A 20,103-nucleotide genomic window follows, 5' to 3' on the forward strand; every position below is an offset into this window, starting at 1 on the left:
GGAAAATTATTCACATTTTATCATAATCTCATAATTAAGAATGGCAACTTGATATGTACAATAAGTGGAATTTATAGTCAGTTTAAACATATAGATATTAATATATACATGGTTTTAACAAAAATAGTAATAATACAAAAAAATTAATAAAATAAAATAATGTAGATAAATTTCATACATGTTACATTTATATAGTCTTCAATAATTTTTTGACTTTAAAAAAAAAATGAATAAAATTCAATTAAAATTTATGTCTTTATTTTCTGTTAGTTATACTCCACTTACAGGTGATTTTTTTATGTTTCTGATGTATGAAAAACCAACGCTGTCAGAAGAAATGCTGAATATATTTTTAATGAAATAAAATGTGCAGGAGTCTTAAATAAAATCAGATTATAATATATCTTTGGTTGAATTTAACAAATCTCACACTTTTCATGATAATTATGACTGTTATTAAATAACAGGAAACACAAGAAATATTTATTATAGTCATTAACTACTGGCTAACTTCAAAGGTAAACATGGCAATAAAAATCATGGTGTTGGGAAAAACCACACCAAGGTAATAAACAATTTAGGAGTTTTAGGGAGGAATTACTCCAAGTTTCTCCTAATTCCTCCCAAGATTTTGAGAGTGTTGCTGGAGTTTCCTGGTGTGACACCAAGTTTTACACAGTGAAGGGAGTATGAGATTACATCCTCACTGTGTTTACTGTATCACTCAGGAAATGTGAAAGGTAAAAATGTTTGAAATGAAAAAAACAAATTGTACCAGAAACATATAATTATAATGTAACATGGAGAAAATCGGTGCATTACCATTACATTTGCGCGCAAAATTCATTACGTTGCGCGCAGCTTTTGATTACATTTGCCCGCATATTTTTGACAGGTAAACTCAGGTAAAATATAGGCAATAATAATTATCTATTTATTAATTTGTTCAGTTATTTACACGTACCAGTACCCCTTCCGTTAGTAAACGTTCATAAGGCAGGGGGGGGGGGAAGAGATAAAGCCGCATATTTTTTTCGATTTTCAGATAAAATTCAACAAGTCAAAGGTGTGTGCAAAATTTTAAAACAATCTGTGACATAGCCCGTTTTTTTTTAACTTGACCTTAAGCTATAACTGAGTTTATACTTGGTTTTAGGATTCAATATGAAAAATATATAATTTGAATTAACCAATATTTTGAAATTGATAATTGATAGTCATATCCTTTATGAAAATACCAAAACAAATATAGTCATTCATTATAATCTAATTTAATTTTTATATATATTTTAACCTGAGCTTACCTGTAAGATGTGCGCAAATGTAATCAAAAGATGCGCGCAAACGTAAAACTTTTTAATCCCAAAATGCGCGCAAATATAGTGCGCCCGAGAAAATCATGTTTCTTTGAGTATAAAAATGAGCTTAATATAGTGTTAATTTTGTTCATTATTATATAAGTGTGTATACAGCAGTTGCAGGCAATTAGATTAAACAGATTTCGGTAAAATTGTTGTAAAAAGCTAATTATAAAATCTTATCTTGAAGAGCAAGTTTTCCATTTTTTAAAAGTATCATATCTTTAGTTATAATATCATTCTTAATATATCATTCTTAATAATGTAAGAGTAAAAAAATTCAAGTACCAATTTTATTGAAGAAATTTGTGGCATTAGAATTAACCAAATGTGTCTAAAACCCAAAAGAAATTTACTTTTAATGGATAAAAAAAAGATCAAATTATTCTCTCTGTAAACGCTTACACACTGTGTACAGTGTATTTTTTTTAAGAAATATCATTTATTTTTAATAACATCTTTGTAACACTTGTTGGTTCTTTTAAATTCTTCTGCTGTACAATGAATCTATATATTTTTGGTTGCACAATTTGATATTTCAAACTATTAATTGTATTTTTCAGGTATAGGTTTGGAATGAATGCATTAACAATTGACCCAGTAGAAAAGAATGATTCTGGAATTTACAACTGTCATGTAGAAAATGGACTTGGTGAATTATGGATTAACTTTACTGTGAAAGTGTTGACTGGTAATTAATTCTATAGATTCTGTGCATATTTTAAATATCAGTAGTTTTCCACCATTAAATAAGATCTGATGAACCAATCCAATACCAATTACCATCATTATCCTTCATCCCAACATACCTAGGACTATTTCAAATTAAAGAACTTAAACACTTTATTATCCTTTGTCAGTTTGTTGTCTCTTTGACACATTCCCCTTTTTCCATTCTCAATTTTACCATCAACTTTAAGAAAATTTTAACAAATTAAATGCAAAATTAGTAGGGATATAGACAATTAACTTTTAAAGCTGTAAAAATTATGTGAGCTTTTCAAAATATCCAGTACATCATAATAAAGTTTAGATTAATAAACAATGAAGAACTTAGCCATTTGTGACAACTTGACCTGTCAAAGAGTTGTCTTTTTATGATACTCTGCAATTATAAAATACCATGGATACAGGATGGTCAAGAAACTAAGATGTATATTTGATTTTTAAGAATTGAAGATGGCTAATAGCATTGTTATGCAAGAAACATTTGATAGCTCTATACATGTAGCCAATAACATAGCAGGAGCTGCATAGATATCTGATAGTACAACAGACCGTATTATTACACTTTCTGACATTCCAAAAGTAAATATAAGTAAAGACAAAGACAGTGAACTTACATTGTCAAGTTTTAAATATATATGGAATTCATAAATATTGAGAAAATATCACTTGCATTTTTTTATCCTGTTGAACTTCTTGTTACTATATTTTGTAAAAATTATATATAGAAACCCCGAAATACGCCATTTTCAGAACAAGTCATGTAGTAGTTAAACTCTCAGTGTGATTCAATTTTATCTATGAATTTATGACCACTACAATGACAGCAAGTAAGATAAGTGGTCATTAGGTAAAGTAATGCAACTGGAGCATTTAGAAAAAAACATAATTACGTGCTTGTAATATTTTTTTTGGAAACTGGAAGTAGCAATATAAATAATAAGCTGCAATAAAAATAAACAATTTTTTGTTGTACATGTATATATGTATCCCATTCTGATTGATTCAATATAAAAATTATAACATCAAATACTAGTACAAATTCAGCAGAGGAAATGAAAACAATATTAGAATAAGTGTTTTGATGTCATGTATTTTGTACTTATATTTGGTAAAAGGCTACCAAGAGCTTATATGTGTATTGTTATATGTGAACTGAATCAAAATAAAACTTTTGTATCAATCCTATACTAGTAACAGAGATTGGGGAAATCGGCGGACGAAGCTCTGACATGTGTACACAAATATAAATGAATATGCATATTACTGTATATCTTTATATATTGAAAACAAATAATATTCACACACATACTCATAAATCATTTATCACAGTTAGTTTTCAGTGTCTAATTCCTCATTATCACTTTCGTTTAAATCCTGAAGGGAATCATCCTCAAGACCCCTTTCCTGACCACGATCACATATAATGTCTTAACCTATCTCAACTGATAGAAAGTTACAATAAATATCCCAAAGTGTTAAAACAAACGAGTATGTTTTGGGTTTTAGAACCCTTTCAGGTGTTCGGATGCGTGTCTTGGTTTTTCAGATGAAACAGAGCGGTCAACGTGTTCGTTCCAGTCCAGACTTCCGAGACCTGTCCTGATTTCATATGTTATTTCACCATATATAGTGAATCCTTTTGTCTACATATAACAACAGTGTATTATGAAAGCTTTCAATTTATTGTGTGTTCAAACAATGAATATTCTTCTGTGGATGTTTGTACATATATAAAGATGTTATAATCCTGGTACCTTTGATAACTATTATTGATTTCTTTTTTCGAATCATTGTTCGTGATAATGTATAGTAGGGTTCAGTTCTGCACCTTGATGTTGGATGACATCTATCATGGCTGTTCTTGTAATGTTTCACTATATTTTCCAATGAAGCAACTTAATGAATCGCTGAACAGATCCATTACAGTTCTTCATTGCCCATTTAGTATGGGTCTTCACCCCACCAGTTTTGTCAGCCAGTTCTGTGTACCAAGTTATTCCATGATTTTTCTTTGGTCCTTTAGCTACCTTTTCGATTGATTTTCCAACAACTTCCTTTCCAACATGTCATGTATCACTGCAGTCAATTACACCAGATTTGTGTTTTTTTTCAATAAAAGAACTTATCGAGGAATTCCTGTCATGACTGTGACAACGCACCGCCACATTTTTTTAACCTACATCATCATAGAGTTTTTTTAGTTCCGTACAATTCGTGCTTTTGTGGACTTCGTTCCTGTTTTTTTTTCACAAATTGGTAACTTAAGACTTTGTGTGTTTGCTGACCCAGGGTATTTTTATCGGAATTTTAACTTTTCTTTTGGCATGTATGCCGAGCATGCGTCATGATATCTACTGAATTTTCATTGATATCGGCATTTGTCACATTGATAAATGGGACAGTCTTCAACTTTTCTTCAGATATAGCATCGCTAATTGATAACGGTTTCACCATATATTCTCGCAGTTTTAGAACGAAATCGCTTACTTGGAATGCCAATTACCGAACAATCTGAAAATCTCTCATATTGGATGTTGAGAATTCCACTACACATGTAGGAATGGAACATCTTGTAATTAACATAGTAATCCCCATGTAGATTTGGTGAGGAACTATAAAACAAATATCTCTGAGTCCTGTGACAATAAGGTCATCCTTGCTACTTGTCCACATTTCTCATAATTCATTATTTTCATATTTCTGAATGTTTGATAGAATTTTAATAGTTCCTGGATCTGGGAATATGTGCAAACAAAAGTTTCATTTGGATCAATATCTAGGGTCATTCTTAATGCCCGCGTCACACTGTCCCGATTTTTATATACGATGGACATCCGAATGCGAAAATTGTAAGTTCGTACGAAGTTGGTCCCGATCTCGTTAAAATACCAAAGAGTGACCGAAGCAAGTACGATGAATAACGAAGTCTATACGATGGTGCCGAAATTATATACGATAGCGAAAGATGGACATTCGAAGTTTAACTGACGACGGGTATTTAAGCTTCATATCTCAGCTGAAGACTACACGATGGATCACGAAGGCTACACGATGGATTACGATGATGGCGCGATGGCCATACGATGTCTAAAAGACGTCGTGTACAGCTGACGATGCATTTAAATTATATGCCGAAGTCATCACGCGTTTTAAACAAGATAAATAAAGGTAAATACATGTATGTACATAATACAAGTATACAAACGATCTAAAAATGCGTTCTACCTGTTTTGAACGTTTTTTATGATACAAACAGTATTTCGACAACATATCGTTTCTGTACAAGTCTGCCATGCATGGCGAAAAAATGATCTTTTTGTCTAATTCTTATAAAACTCAGTTTATTATCCCCTCGCCTACTACATGTAAGTTTCGTGTAGATAAAATTGTTATGGACACTCTAGAACCAAACTGCTCGAAATTAGTATGGTATTACTTGTTAAGAATATCTTAAGCGCTATTGACTTTAAAGTTCAAAGGTCAAGTTCACAGTGGCAGTTGTAATACAAGGCAATATCAACCTTGTGGACATTTTAAAACCAATATGCTTCAAAAGATTTTAACCACATTTGGTATATATTGTCCCCCCTTGTAGTGATCTGACATTTTACGTTCAAGGCCAAAGGTCAAGGTCATGCAGATGGTCTTGTTTTTTTCTCCTTGAAATAGCATAATACACAGGAAATTTTTTGCTCATATTTTTACCTGCTGGTTCTATAAGACAATATTAAAGGTATTTCCAGTTACCGAATGTTTTGGTTGATTTCTAAAAAAAAGTTTATGTATCAAAAATGCATATTCAATTTATCATTGTCTGCATGTGTCATATACAAATCAAGTGTCCATATTTGTCCCAAATATGTTACATGCGAGGGGATGTCACGCTCGGCATTGCCTTGTTTGAACTGTAAAATGTGTGCACTATTCTGAATAATTACCCATAATTATGCACATGTTTACTGATCTATCTTAAAGGTAAGGTAATGGGTTCGTTGATCCCTTTTATTCAAAAAGAGCTCTTTCCAGGAGAATATCAAAATAATATAGACAACAGGAAGGTTAGGTGAAAGCAAAAAATGCGGCAAAATATGACATATAGAAAACAAAATGGTTATGGATTAAACATTCGTGTGACAACAACTCAGACGATACATAAAAAATCAGAATAATGAAGAAAAAGTTGGTTTCACTATATTCGTGTACCTGCAGTGTTGGTGTACGAGGCGCATTTCATTATGTCACTTGATATTAAAAATTGACAAAAAATGATATTTAACTTGTTAAAGTAAATCTTGAGCCTGCAATAGCTGCTTTTCTTTAGCGCTATAGAACCAGGTTTAATCCACCATTTTCTACATTTGAAAATGCCTGTACCAAGTCAGGAATATGACAGTTCTTGTCCATTCGTTTTTGATGCGTTTTGTTTTTTGATTTTGCCATGTGATTATGGACTTTCCAAATTGATTTTCCTCTGAGTTCAGTATTTTTGTGATTTTACTTTTTTCTTGTTCTATTTGAATTAATAGAAACAACGCTGTCGCCTTTCTTGTTCTCATGGAATCATATGAAATGAGCCCCATGTTTTGTGAACGTCTTTCTTAACTGTCGTATTAGACTGACCAGTGCATATCGCGTATGGCACTTTAAATGTATTTTAACGTGAAAATTAACTTACATTTAGCTGGATTTATTGCCGTCGTAGTTCCATCTTGTCGCCTTCGTACTTTTATTCGATGGCGACACGACGGTATTACGAGGTCTTCACGAAGTCATGTTGCCATCGTAAGACCTTCGGGTAGCTTCGTGATTCATTCGTGTAGACATCGTAATGTCAAAACTGCCCGATGAAAACGATGAAAACAAGAATGCAATACGATTTTCAAAGATGCATTCCCGGTGACATTACGATGGTGAGGATGGTGATACGAACTCAATACGAATCCTCAATATCGGACGCACCTTCGGGGATTTTTTAACATGTTAAAACATTTAGAACCCTTCCGGAAGTTGTCCCCGAAGGTTAGAAAAAGTAGCCGATGGTTCTACGATGGTTGAAGATGGAACTACGAATAGCCCGATCTGGATACGATCAGTCCCGATTTTGAAAATTTCCATAATCGTGTAGTCATCGGCTTTAAAATCGGGACAGTGTGACGCGGGCATAAAGGATGTAAAACTATCATCAAAAAGAATTTCATTTTTGTTCACTGATTTATCTGATGTTTCTGTAGACATTAATGTCCTCTGTTTCAAATCCGATAACTCAATTAATCTGTTGAATACTTCTGTGTTAGTTTTTAAATGAAGCAACTTCTTTGCAGATTCAAATTTCTTTTCAAAACCAGTTTCTTGTCTGTTGTGTCAAAATAAAATTCTATTTTTTTTCTGATATTCCTTTCATATGTGTAATTATTTGGAGTACCATCAACTAAACGCTTTCTGCATGACACCTTTGATTTAGAAACATTTGTAATATCACATAGTGGAGACTTATTTTCATCCATGACTACAAATTATGTTTTACTCTTTTCAATAGTGCGCACTTTTTCAAACTCTTTTGAACTAATAGGCCAACCAATCATAACCAAGATAGTGGTCGCATGACTGAACATGTGATCAAAAATATGTATCAAATTGTCTCTGCATCAACTGAATGAAGATGGCGACCAGATTGGAAATGAAATTGTTAGTAACAGAGCTTCAGAGGGACAAAATTGCAGAATTTATTGAGGATCAAGGCTGGACAGACATAGTAACAGGTAAGTTATTTTTTTCTTTTAATAGACCAAATTTCTTAAGTATTAACATAATATTCTGATAAAAAGTTAAATAGTTGGTAACTATATGTACACGTATGTGTTTAATAAATGTTTCTACTAGTTTGTTATCTGAACTTTCCTTTCACTATTGGAATTTTAAAAATATTTTTAATTATTTCATTTTTTTTCCAGAAGTAAGATACTCAGCCAGGAGTAATCGAAAGCTAGCAATGTCAATTGTAAAAGGTTTACATGATATGCAGGCAGGAACTGTGATTCACAGAATAGTATCAGACCAGATGGAGGAGACAGGGATCCAAATCATGGAGATGACAATGGGAATGAAAAGTATCCGTTTTGTTTGGTAGCTCCCTGTGTAGCTGCATCTAATGAATCTGCACCTTGGATTGGAGAAGGTCAACAACCATTAGTAGAAAATTCTGGAATAAGAAAAGAGATATACACACGTTTTTTGAAAATTATGGATAATTTGGGTGTATGATACACAGAAGATTAACTTGACAGGAAAAGTATAGGAGGTGGTGAATGGATTGTGTATTACAGACGGGAAATAATGCCAGATTGTGTGTTAGATCTAGCTAGATCTCAATATCCTAATCCGAAAGATATTCCATATATTGGACATCCATGTGAATGATGTAACTGTGACCTGTGATTCTGACAAATTACATCAGATATTGTATTATTGTAACTGTAATAAAAATTATTTTCTAAACATACAAGGTTACTTATCTTTTCTGAAACTTTTACTGTTATCAGATGGAATACCTTAACATCAAGACAGATTGTAAGGCAATTAACTCTGACCTAAAACTACTTCACACTGTGTATGGAAGTGATCAACATAATTCATTCTGGCCTGAAGTTTTCGGCATATTTTCTATCTTCTGTCCATTATGCTTCAAATAAGAAAACAACCCTGATTATTTATTAGAAAATAAAATAAGTCTTTGATTTAAATTCAAACAAACATTTCAATGTCTCACCAACCAACAATCAATCAATCAATCAATGTCTGAGACATTTTTTAAAGGTTAACTTGTTTTTGGATTTTTTCTTCTATTTTTGTGGTTACATTTGGTCACGCGTTTGATTCTGTACAAAAGAAGAAATTTGAGAATTGGAAGTATACCGATAAATTTGTCACAAAGTTAACATATCAAAGACTGACCTTTCCAAAAATGTGGATTTCAACTTTTTTAATTCAAATCTTTGTAACAGACATTTCAAATTTTCACCTGTGTCCGTTAAAAAAAGGTAAATATTTGGATCACCCTGGTCTTGTTCATTGCAGCTGGATATGAAAACAAAATATTTTCACTGCATAGTTTCTTTTCATTTTGATGACTTGGCTCTGAGGGGGATACCTTTTAAATTTCAATTAGCCATTAAAAGATGCGCTGTAGAAAATTAACAAAGCGGTCTCTGGTCCAAACATGTAATGTCTTTGATTTGAACCTCAACCTCAAGATTAAATCAAATCATCTACCATGAACGATGTTGCTGGTCAGTTAAAATTCCTAAGGTCAATTCCCAGTCAGAATAAATCTAATTTCCTTTTCTGACACTTTTCTACGGCCATGTGGTGTTTCATTTACAAAACAAATGAGATCTAAACTAAAACACATCTCTTTCTTTGATATATAGTTTTTTTAATATCACATAAAGTACATGTTATAATGCTTTTACATCACAAGATTTTGACTACATATATTTATATATCTGTCAATGAGACATATATATTCTTTAATAACAGTCTGACAACCACTGTCAAATCATGTTGTCTGTGTACATGAAATTCTATTGAATGTGTACTTAGTTGCAATATTGTAAGATTCTTCTATAATTGGAAGGACTTTAGTCATTGGTAGTTATGCGCTTTAAAAACAAAATACTAAGCATATACAAAAAAAACTCAAGACTCTCTTGACAAACAAGGTAGTTATCTGTATAACATATGACTATTTATCAACTATTAAATACGGAATTCAGTGCTTGTATAAGTGTAACTTTCATTGTAAAGCATTTGTTTTCATAAAGTTCAAAAACATGAACCATTTACAACTTTGCTGATGATAAAAAAAAAAGTGAATGATAAGATTGTTGTCACTTTTCTATAAGATGTCACTTTATAATGGAAATATACAATTAAAAAAGGGTCTATGGTTCTGTACCGTGTATCAAGTGTTCTTTTATTCAGAATTTAAAAATAAAAATCCTGGTTGGTAGATATTTTTCGTGAAAAAATGTTCCTATTATTTACATTCTACTTAATAAGAATTTGTGTTTTCACCAACTATCCCTTCTATATATTCATAATGTGTTGTATTGTTTCCCTTCTATATATTATTGTGTATTTTGCAGAAGAAGAAGTAGAATGGGTAGAATACGATGATCCTGATGGAAAATGTCAAGAAGGTAAATATTGTGTTCAGAAACTAGTAACTTTCTAGACCAATCAAGATTAACATGTATAACAACTGCATTGTACAAATCACGACGAAAAGACCACACTGTAATGGTGAACATCTGCTCTCTAAAGATACCGAGGGTCTTCTGTGATTATAAATTATTTGGTTCTGTAAGATTTTGACTCCTTCCACTGGTCTTCGTTATTTGATATGATGAATCTGAAAGCCATGTGATTGTTCTTGTAATTAGAAACGATATTCAGTTTTGTATTCCTTTTTTTGTACCTCATTATTTGATATTGGGCAGAAGTTTTCATCCAATTTATATTCGAAAACATTGATATTGATCGGGATAATGTCAAGGTAGCATTAGTGCTCATCTAAAAAACAAAAAAAATGTACTACGGAAAGACTCAATCCTTTAATGGTAAGGAGGATTTTTTTGTTGTTGATATTTTTGTATTTTATATTCTCTTACTTATGTCACTATAATATAGAAAATATTACTCCAATCAAACATACTATAGTTACGTTAATAGAGTCCTGGTAGTTTGTCTTTGTTATACACAATCAGTACCATACATATGTAGATTTATGGTGACGGGAAGCAGTTACCCTTCATTTATCTCATAACCTTGTTGTTAAACTGTCATATTTCCTGCCATAAGTCATAATCTTTTATTTTCTCCACTTGCCAGTTTCCATTTAGATTTACGCTAATTATAACCATTTTTTTGCCTATACATCTTTTCATGTTTTAGCTGGATGACTATGGTTGTTTTATAACAAGTATACATATTTCTTATCCAGAAAAAGATTTCTCCTCTTTCATGGATGGATTTTGGTTGAAATGAAGCTTGTCAGCTGGTCTCTTACTTTTATTTCATAAATGTTTGATCTTTTGGGAAGAGGACTTTTTAGGTTGAATAGAGATTTTTATTCAACCTGTAAAAGTAAAAACACAAAAATACTAAACTCCGAGGAAAATCAAAAATCAAAAGGCAAAATCAAAAGTCCAAACACATAAAACGAATGGATAACAATTGTCATATTCCTGACTTGGTACATGCATTTTCTAATGTAGAAAATGGTGGATTGAACCTGGTACAGGCTTTTACAATTAAGGAGAGAGTAAAATTATTTGTTCTTCCTGGCCAGACTCAAATATTTCAATCTCCTTATAAAGATATTTAGCGCAAGTACTAGATCCAACAACCAATCAATGTTAATCATGAACCCACGAATACTTGTCCCAACAATATTACTACTGAAGCAAAAACAATGAGAAATGTTAAATGTTGCATAAGAACATACAGTATTAAAAATCCATTGTACAACTATTTTTATACGACCGCAAAAATTGAAAAAATTTTGGTCGTATTAATATATAGCAACTTCCAAGCAAGGACTGAAGCTCATAGACTCGGCAGGACTTCGGGAATGTCCGGAGAGCCGACAACCTTGCTTCGGAAGTTGACTATATAGGTATCACGTTGGCGTCGTCGTCTCTGTCGTCGTCGTCCGAAGACATTTGGTTTTCGCACTCTAACTTTAGTAAAAGTAAATAGAAATCTATGAAATTGAAACACAAGATTTATGACCATAAATGGAAGGTTGAAATTGATTTTGGGTGTTTTGCTCACAACAGTTTAGGAATTAGGGGCCAAAAAAGGCCAAAATAAGCATTTGTTTTGGTTTTCGCACAATAACTTAAGTATAAGTAAACAGAAATCTATGAAATTTTAACACAAGGTTTATGACTACAAAAAGAAGGTTGGGATTGATTAAGGGAGTTAAAGTCCCAACAGTTTAGGAATTAGGGGCCAAAACCAGGCCCCAAAATAAGCATTTTTCTTGTTTTTTGCACAATACCTTAAGTATAAGTTAATAGAAATTTATAAAATTTTAACACAAGGTTTATGACTACAAAAGGAAGGTTTGGATTGATTTTGTGAGTTTTGGTCCCAACAAATTTAGGAGCCAAAAGGGTCTGAAATTAAACTTTGTTTGATTTCATCAAAAATTGAATTATTGGGGTTCTTTGATATACCTAATCTAACCGTGTATTTAGATTCTTAATTTTTGGTCCCGTTTTCAAATAGGTCTAAATTAAGGTCCAACGGGTCCAAAATTTAACTTAGTTTGATTTTAACAATAATTCAATATAAGGGGTTCTTCAATATGCTGAATCTAAACACGTATTTAGATTTTTGATATTTAGGACCGGTTATCAAATTGGTCCACATTGAGTTCAAAGGGTCCAAAATCGAACTTTTTATTTGATTTCATCAAAAATTGAATTCTTAGGGTTCTTTGATATGATGAATCTAACCATGTATTTAGATTTTTGATATTGGAATACCACAAAAGGTAAGAATTGTCTTTAGGAGTTATGGCTCAAACTGTGAAGGAATAAGGTGCAAAAAAGGGTGGAAAGGGTTTCCAGGTTAATGGACAATAACTTAAGTACAGAACATAATTCAAAAGCAGTATAAGGTTGGTAATTGAAACTCATTTTAATGCGAACCCTATGATAGTTTTCCATAGATTCACCTGCAAGTTTGCTGTTGATTTAAATTGTTGCATGTTCTATTGTCCCATCTGACAAATACAATAGCAACTGTTCTCTTTGAAGTTTATTCAACAGGACCTTTAAATTTCTTCCAACAGAAATCTATCACTCACTGATTTATTTACCTGAACAGAAAATTGCGCTTTCAATGATGAAAACACATGAACAAATAAGGAATTACAAAACTGCATGTGATTTTGTATTTATTCAATATCAATAACACATTTTCAATTTGTTTGATATAAACACTGATTTAAAAATTAATAGTTGATTTCTGATCAAATTTTAATATTTTACCTATTATCATGATTAAAATTTGCCTTTTTAGTGTTCTCAAATATAAATTTGAAAATGATAATGTTTAAATTAGGATCTTTATTAATGTATTCTGTATAACTGAATAGCCACAAAAAAAACATGCATATTTTTTGGAACAGTAGTAAAAAAAATCCGAAATAAACTTTTTATGATTGAATTAGTGTTTATAATGTACATATTGAAAAATATATTACTGATATTGAATAAATACTGTATCATATGCAGTGTATACATATATTTCAATCTACAAAGAGGTAATTTTTTGGTCAGGTAAATTAATCAATAAGTGATAGATTTCTCCTAAAAGAAATTTAAATGTCCAAGTGAATAAACTACACAGATACACAGAGAACAATACGTATTGTATTGATTCAATGGAACAGGTAAACTTACTAAAGTTTAAATATCTTGGTCAAGAGCAGACGACACTGTGGTAAACTTCCATTTGGTTCGCAATAACAACTCACCTAAACTGCTTTAAAAGGTCATAAGAAACCTGAAATTACAAAAATTGATGCATATGTTTTTTATAACTAAATGACATATACTTTTTTTCTGATAAAAATTCTTTGATTTGTCCACATTTAGATTAAGTTTACTTATTTTTAATTGCTTGCTTCCAGGAATCAGTTTATCGAAATATTTTCCGTATGCATAGTGGTGTCAGACCACCAATTACTCCCTCCAATTTAGAACGTATGTTAAAGTAGTCCTACTCTGACACAAAATAGTGAATTTGATGTCATTGTTTACTTAAACTGACCAACAAATTTGCAGAAATGAAACTTTTGGTGAAAGGGAAATATATTTAGACCATTTTGAGCAAAAATTCACTTGTTTATGTGTTTGCATTATAAATTCAGAATTAATGCCCTACATAGTACACTAATTTAAGATTCCTAGAAAAACGGGAGTTATTTTGGTAGTACCTGTCTTTTCAAGATCAGAAATATGTAACAAGACAGGTGATATATGTACAATTCAGGATGTACCTGGTTTCCTTGAAGTTAAACTTAAAGTAAAATATTTAGTAAGCTGTGTTAATTACAAAATTTGGTTGAATAGGTAGGGATTTTTAATTGGTGGTCTGACACCTAATGACCTGAACGTAACCCTCCTCGTAAAAATCCGGTGATCGCATTACGCATGAATCTGTCATTAATATAAACAATTATCTGATTGTACATGTTAAACACGTGCTCAATACCCATGTTTTTTGTTATTTATTTACTATAAGGTGGCAATCGGTAAACTTCCACTTCAAAACACGGCATTTAATGAGCAACCATATTTGTTAAATCATAACATTATGCCAATTTTTTATTATTAATAAATTCTATTGGAAATTTTCCAAAAACTTTAGTTTAATGAACTTCATTCGAAATTTGCCAATATAAAATGTTGCATTGGAGTTAGCTTTCTTTGCCCATAATAGTAGTTAAATCTTCACCACTCACTCGTTTCATATGACTTTAAATTATGTTTATTGGAAATTGCCAATTTTTTATTATTAATAAATTCTATTGGAAATTTTCCAAAAACTTTAGTTTAATGAACTTCATTCGAAATTTGCCAATATAAAATGTTGCATTGGAGTTAGCTTTCTTTGCCCATAATAGTAGTTAAATCACCAAATCATGACTGTATGATATTTTATATTTTATGATGTATTCAAATAAGTAGTTATTGTTGAAAACCTGATTAGAAATTTTGATTGATATCATTTTTTGAAATAAGAGAAAGGGGGAGGTGAAAATAAAATTTGTGGGGTTCAATTTTTCTTATTTCAGATTTCAGAAAGTTCATTAGACCGCATTCATTTGGTGTCAGAAACCTATGCTGTGTCAACTATTTAATCACAATCCGAAGTCAGAGCTGTATCCAGTTTCAATGTTGTGTCCATACTAGCCCCAACCGTCCAGGGTTCGACATCTGCAGTTTTATTAAGCTGCGCCCTGCGGAGCATCTGGTTTATAAACATATACATAAATTGAATTCTAAGCTTTCAATCAAATACTACTTGTGTTCGATAAAGTATGCCAGTTTCTATACTTTCTATACAGTTTCTATACTATGAGAATTGAATTAACACACGCTGATGTATGCTCTAGTTTATTTTTGATATATTTGCATTGAAATGATCTTTGGCTTTTAAAACAAACTTGAAACAAAAATCTGATTTTGCTTTGCATAGTGTATCTAAATACCAGTAACAAGGTTATCGCTTTTGATAAGAGGAAAGGACACTTATATTATAACATTTTAATGGCTGTTTTTACTTGGCAATAAAACAAGACCTTATTATCATCAGGGGTAAAAAAAATGTTAAGGATAAAAGTTGAAGACGAAAATAATTTGAAAATGAAAAGAACCATATAATTATATCATGGTGAAAATTTCAGTCTACTAACACTATCGAAATGTTTATATTCTGTGACAGCAAAACAGAGACATTTGTTAAAGTATTTGACCTGCTAGGAAAGTGTAATTTGTACCAAAGAACATTTTCTGTTAATTCATCGCCTAGTCTTACTGGTAGAGATTAAATTAAATACCAAGCATTTCAGATAAATGGGTCCACATGTACACAAATTTGTTATACAACATCTCAAGTCATATTTATTTACATCATTCTAATCCATAATTAATGAAGAGAGATAAACACATTGCTGGTACCAACAGGGAATTACAAGGTGCACAGACAAATATATATGATAGCATAATTAAATTAACTAGCAATAGATTAGCCTTACTATAAATTGCAGCAGTGAAATTGGCATGTCCATGAGCTAGTGTTGGCATAGTGCAAACCCAGTGTTATAAAAAGGTGAAGAAAGTTGACATCCAGCTTAGCGATGGCTGCTGTCAATGACTTCTGTTAATTGGCAAACGAATTAAAAACCGATACTACTCTGTTGCGTGATCCCATCAAATAATTATCAAAGGTACCAGGATTATAATTTAGTACGCCAGACGCGCGTTTCGTCTACAAAAGACTCGTCAGTAACGCTCAAATCAAAAAAATTATAAAACCAAACAATTACAAAGTTGAAGAGCATTGAGGATCCAAAATTCAAAAAAGTTGTGCCAAATACGGGTAAGGTAACCTTGGCCTGGGATAAGAAATTCCTTAGTTTTTCGAAAAATTCAAAGCTTTGTAAACAGGAAATTTATAAAAATGACCACATTATTGATATTCATGTCAACACCTAAGTGTTGACTACTGGGCTGGTGATACCCTCGGAGACGAAACGTCCACTAGCAGTGGCATCAACCCAGTGGTGTTAATAGTTATCGAAGGTACAACGCTATTGGGATGGCAAACTAAAAAATGATGAAAATGTATGACACCCCATTGCAAGGCACATAACATGTTTCCTAAAAAAAAAACTTCATCACATACACAGGAGACCAATAGCATTGGTATGCAACAAATGTGTGACCACCAGGACCAAAATGGTCAAGACTGTCTAATAACTTTGCCTAAATTAGTTGAAGCCTAAATGTCAAAGTTATTGCAATCATGAAACTATGTAATACTACATATAAATACCGAAAGCAGACTGGTTGTTACTTTGCAAACAAATTGCCAATCAGGTTCAACAAAAACAAGTAAAAGTTTCATATCATGCTTAGTTTCAAACATTTTTCCTTTCTTGTTCTCAGCTCCTGCAAGTTGCATGTTTTGTAAATTCATGTCTGATGGTAATGTTTTTTTTCTCGTTTTAGTTCATAGTTCCTTTGAACAAGTTCTGTTTCAAGTGAATATTTTACATAAATAAATGTTTTTTCAAGGTTTAATAAAGTACAGATTGGAGACTTATAAAAGAACCTTGTTTATTATAGAAATATGACCTTTAGGTGAAATCTTTTGTGATGAAAATGAAACTTAACAAATAAACCTATTATTGATCATCTGATAGGGGAAACCTGCCTACTGGGTCACTGACAATTTGGAGGGAATAAATTTCTAAGTTAATGACCCCTCACTATAAAAACAATATTAGTAGAAACAGGGAATCAGTCTGTTTGCAAAGTTCAGCCTTGTTAAAATCAAATGCCTTTTAGCAATGTGAACATTTTTAGAATGGAAAAACTAAAATGTCAAAACACAATTTTAATATCAAATGATATAACTTTATAATTTTAAATGAGTGGTAAATGTCAGTGTTAAGAGATCCTTCACACATTATTTTTTGAATTAACATTTAAGATAAATGAGGAATGTAAATCATGCAATTGTTTTCTAAAATGTTAATTTCAAAAAGTGCATGAAATTTGTTGATAAGTTGTAATTTATTTTTTTCAGTTTTTTTCTTGTTTTGTTCAGCCTGTCATATTGTTTAATTAAGGAAAACAAAAAACAATGTAAAATACAAAAAAAAAGTGGCAAAGTTTGGATTTAATCTTCGCGTTTATTGTTCTACATAGTGATAGTGATCTTTACATAACCATGACATTTTAAACAATCAGTCGATAAATAGTTCAGGTCAGGGAAACATAATTGTAGCATTTCCCATGTGTGAATAAAGAAACCCAGGTACAGTTTCTTAACTATGATTAATGGCTTGAAATAGATTGAAATGTTTTAACGTATGGTCGTGGTATGATAACATAAACATTCTACAGGGTCAGGGCTAAATACAATCTTTAGTCAAACAGCTAAATACCTCTGATAAAAAAAATAAAAATAAACATCTCAACAAATAACAAACAATATACATTCTTATTGATATTTTATGAGGCAGGATGTCCCTTATGGCTTATTTAATTAATTGGTTAGTGCAAGGAGGTTATATGAGAAGGAGAGAGAACGAAAGACGATAATTACACATACAATGTTACCGACTTTTCTGTAAGTGGATGTTAATAAGTTGAGATCGCCTCTGTAACAGAGGAAGATTTTGTCCTTATATTATTACATACCCGAGTAATAACGGAAACAACCGAGGTGGAATAAACTGACCAGATATACAATTATTGAAATGTTGAAAAGATTTTTTTTGTGATTTTTTTGATTAAGTAATTATAAATTACAATTTTATGTTAAAAGTAAACTTATTACCAATAGGAATGAAACGAATATCCGTCTCATTGCCGTCAATGTTAATATCAACAGATAGTCACTTTAACCAGAGACATATCAAAGTATTATATGTCTCTGCTTTTACGTTGTTCCCGATAAATGTCTTTATGTTTCAGTTGCAAATATTCCTTCTGGTCGTTACCGGTCAACGTAACTGAAGTACTTTACATATTCGTTTGCTTACAAAGCAATGTAGACTTGTGTTAAATACAAATCGCACATTAACTTTCCTTTAAACCCTCATAATTTTGTCATTTCTTTTTCACCGTAGACAGACGATTAATTTTGAAATTGCTCGTTCAATCTTTTCCATATCATAAATACCTATACCCTGCATGGTTACCAAAAAACACCTGAACTTTAATGACCTAGTCACTGATAAAAGAGGGACTAAAGATACCAAAGGGACAGTCAAACTCACAAATCCAAAACAAACTGACAGCGCCATGGCCAAAAATGAAAAAAGACAAACAGAAAAACAATAGTACACATGACACAACATAGAAAACTAAAGAATAAACAACACGAACCCCACCAAAAACTAGGGGTGATCTCAGGTGCTTCGGAACAATCATGTGACATATGCAATTTATCTAATTGCCCGAACTGCTCGCGGTAACAGCCCGGTACATCAGAAGGCCATGTCAAATGGGTGATAAACATGTCGGTTTCTTTATATTTTTATAATTTTTCTCTGATCGAACTGCTATCCTAGAGATGCTAATTTTGTATCGAGCAGAATGTTCACTCTCCTTCTCATATAACCTCCTTGGTTAGTGTGACAAACTTGTTAAGTCCCTTTTGGATCAATTATATAGGAGGTGCCCAGTTTGACATCAGATAAGGGTGTATGTTGAGTAAATATCACAGAGACTTTAATGGAAGTCACTTCCTTTCTATTGTGATAAATACAGATGTTTGGCAGGAATTCCACTGAAGTTATATAATTCAAGGGATTTGAAAGGGAAATTACACTCCTATTCAATTTGTACTTGAAACCTTAGATCTTTGAATTAGTATTTTTTTTTTACATTTATTTGATCAAAGTAGAAATAAGTTGAGCATACAACCATAGATATTTATTTGTTTATTGATGTAAAATTCTGGATTTATTTGTTTTTTTAACAGTGTGTTTTTATTTTATGAAACTAAATGATTGGTACATTTTACAATTTAGATATTATAGCCATTTTTCAAGTTAAAAAGTGCTTTCAGATTTAGAAGTATCTCAATACAAATTTACAAGTTACACAACCTATCAAATCCGAATAAATAAGCTATGAATATTCAAATTATTATAAATGGGGTTTTAAAAATGATTTAAAAGGTTTAATCTGATGATGTTTTGTCTGATGATTGGTCTGTTTCTGTGTGTGTTGCGTTTCGATGTTGTGTCGTTGTTCTCCTCTTATATTTAATGCGTTTCGCTCGGTTTTGGTTTGTTACCCCGATTTTGTTTTTTGTCCATGGATTTATGAGTTTTGAACAGCGGTATACTACTGTTGCCTTTATTTAAGCTTTTTGTAAGTCTCTAACTAATTATTAAAATCTAGGTTGCATGTTATATTGAGTATATTTTAAGTACAACATGGACTTGTTTGGCAACATATTGTTCACCTGATCAGCCACTTGTCTGTGATATACAGTACATGCCAGCCTGCTTCCTGCTGTTTGAACAAACGCATGGCCCTTTTATTAAGAACTTTGACCCCAAATCATATGTTAAAGAGGGTTACAGAGGGCCTTCAGATAAACTGTGAAACTGTTTACTCGCGTAGTGGTATAAACCATATGTGGATTTTTAAAAACTCTAAAGAACTACTGAATAATTTTAAATCTCAGTCTTTTT

General features: G+C 31.7%; 1 protein-coding gene across 5 annotated transcripts in view; it reads left to right on the plus strand.

Moving 5' to 3' along the window:
- Nucleotides 1–20,103, plus strand: part of LOC134716121 (fibroblast growth factor receptor 3-like) — a 56,217-nt gene that overhangs the window by 8,461 nt on the left and 27,653 nt on the right. For all 5 annotated transcript variants that reach the window (XM_063578899.1, XM_063578897.1, XM_063578898.1 and 2 more), the window contains 2 exons: nt 1,922–2,049; nt 10,232–10,285. In XM_063578899.1, coding sequence (XP_063434969.1) covers nt 1,922–2,049; nt 10,232–10,285 — 182 coding nt within the window. The remainder of the gene's footprint in view (nt 1–1,921; nt 2,050–10,231; nt 10,286–20,103) is intronic.

Source organism: Mytilus trossulus, chromosome 4 (genome assembly GCF_036588685.1).
Source record: "Mytilus trossulus isolate FHL-02 chromosome 4, PNRI_Mtr1.1.1.hap1, whole genome shotgun sequence".
Lineage (NCBI taxonomy): Eukaryota > Metazoa > Mollusca > Bivalvia > Mytilida > Mytilidae > Mytilus > Mytilus trossulus.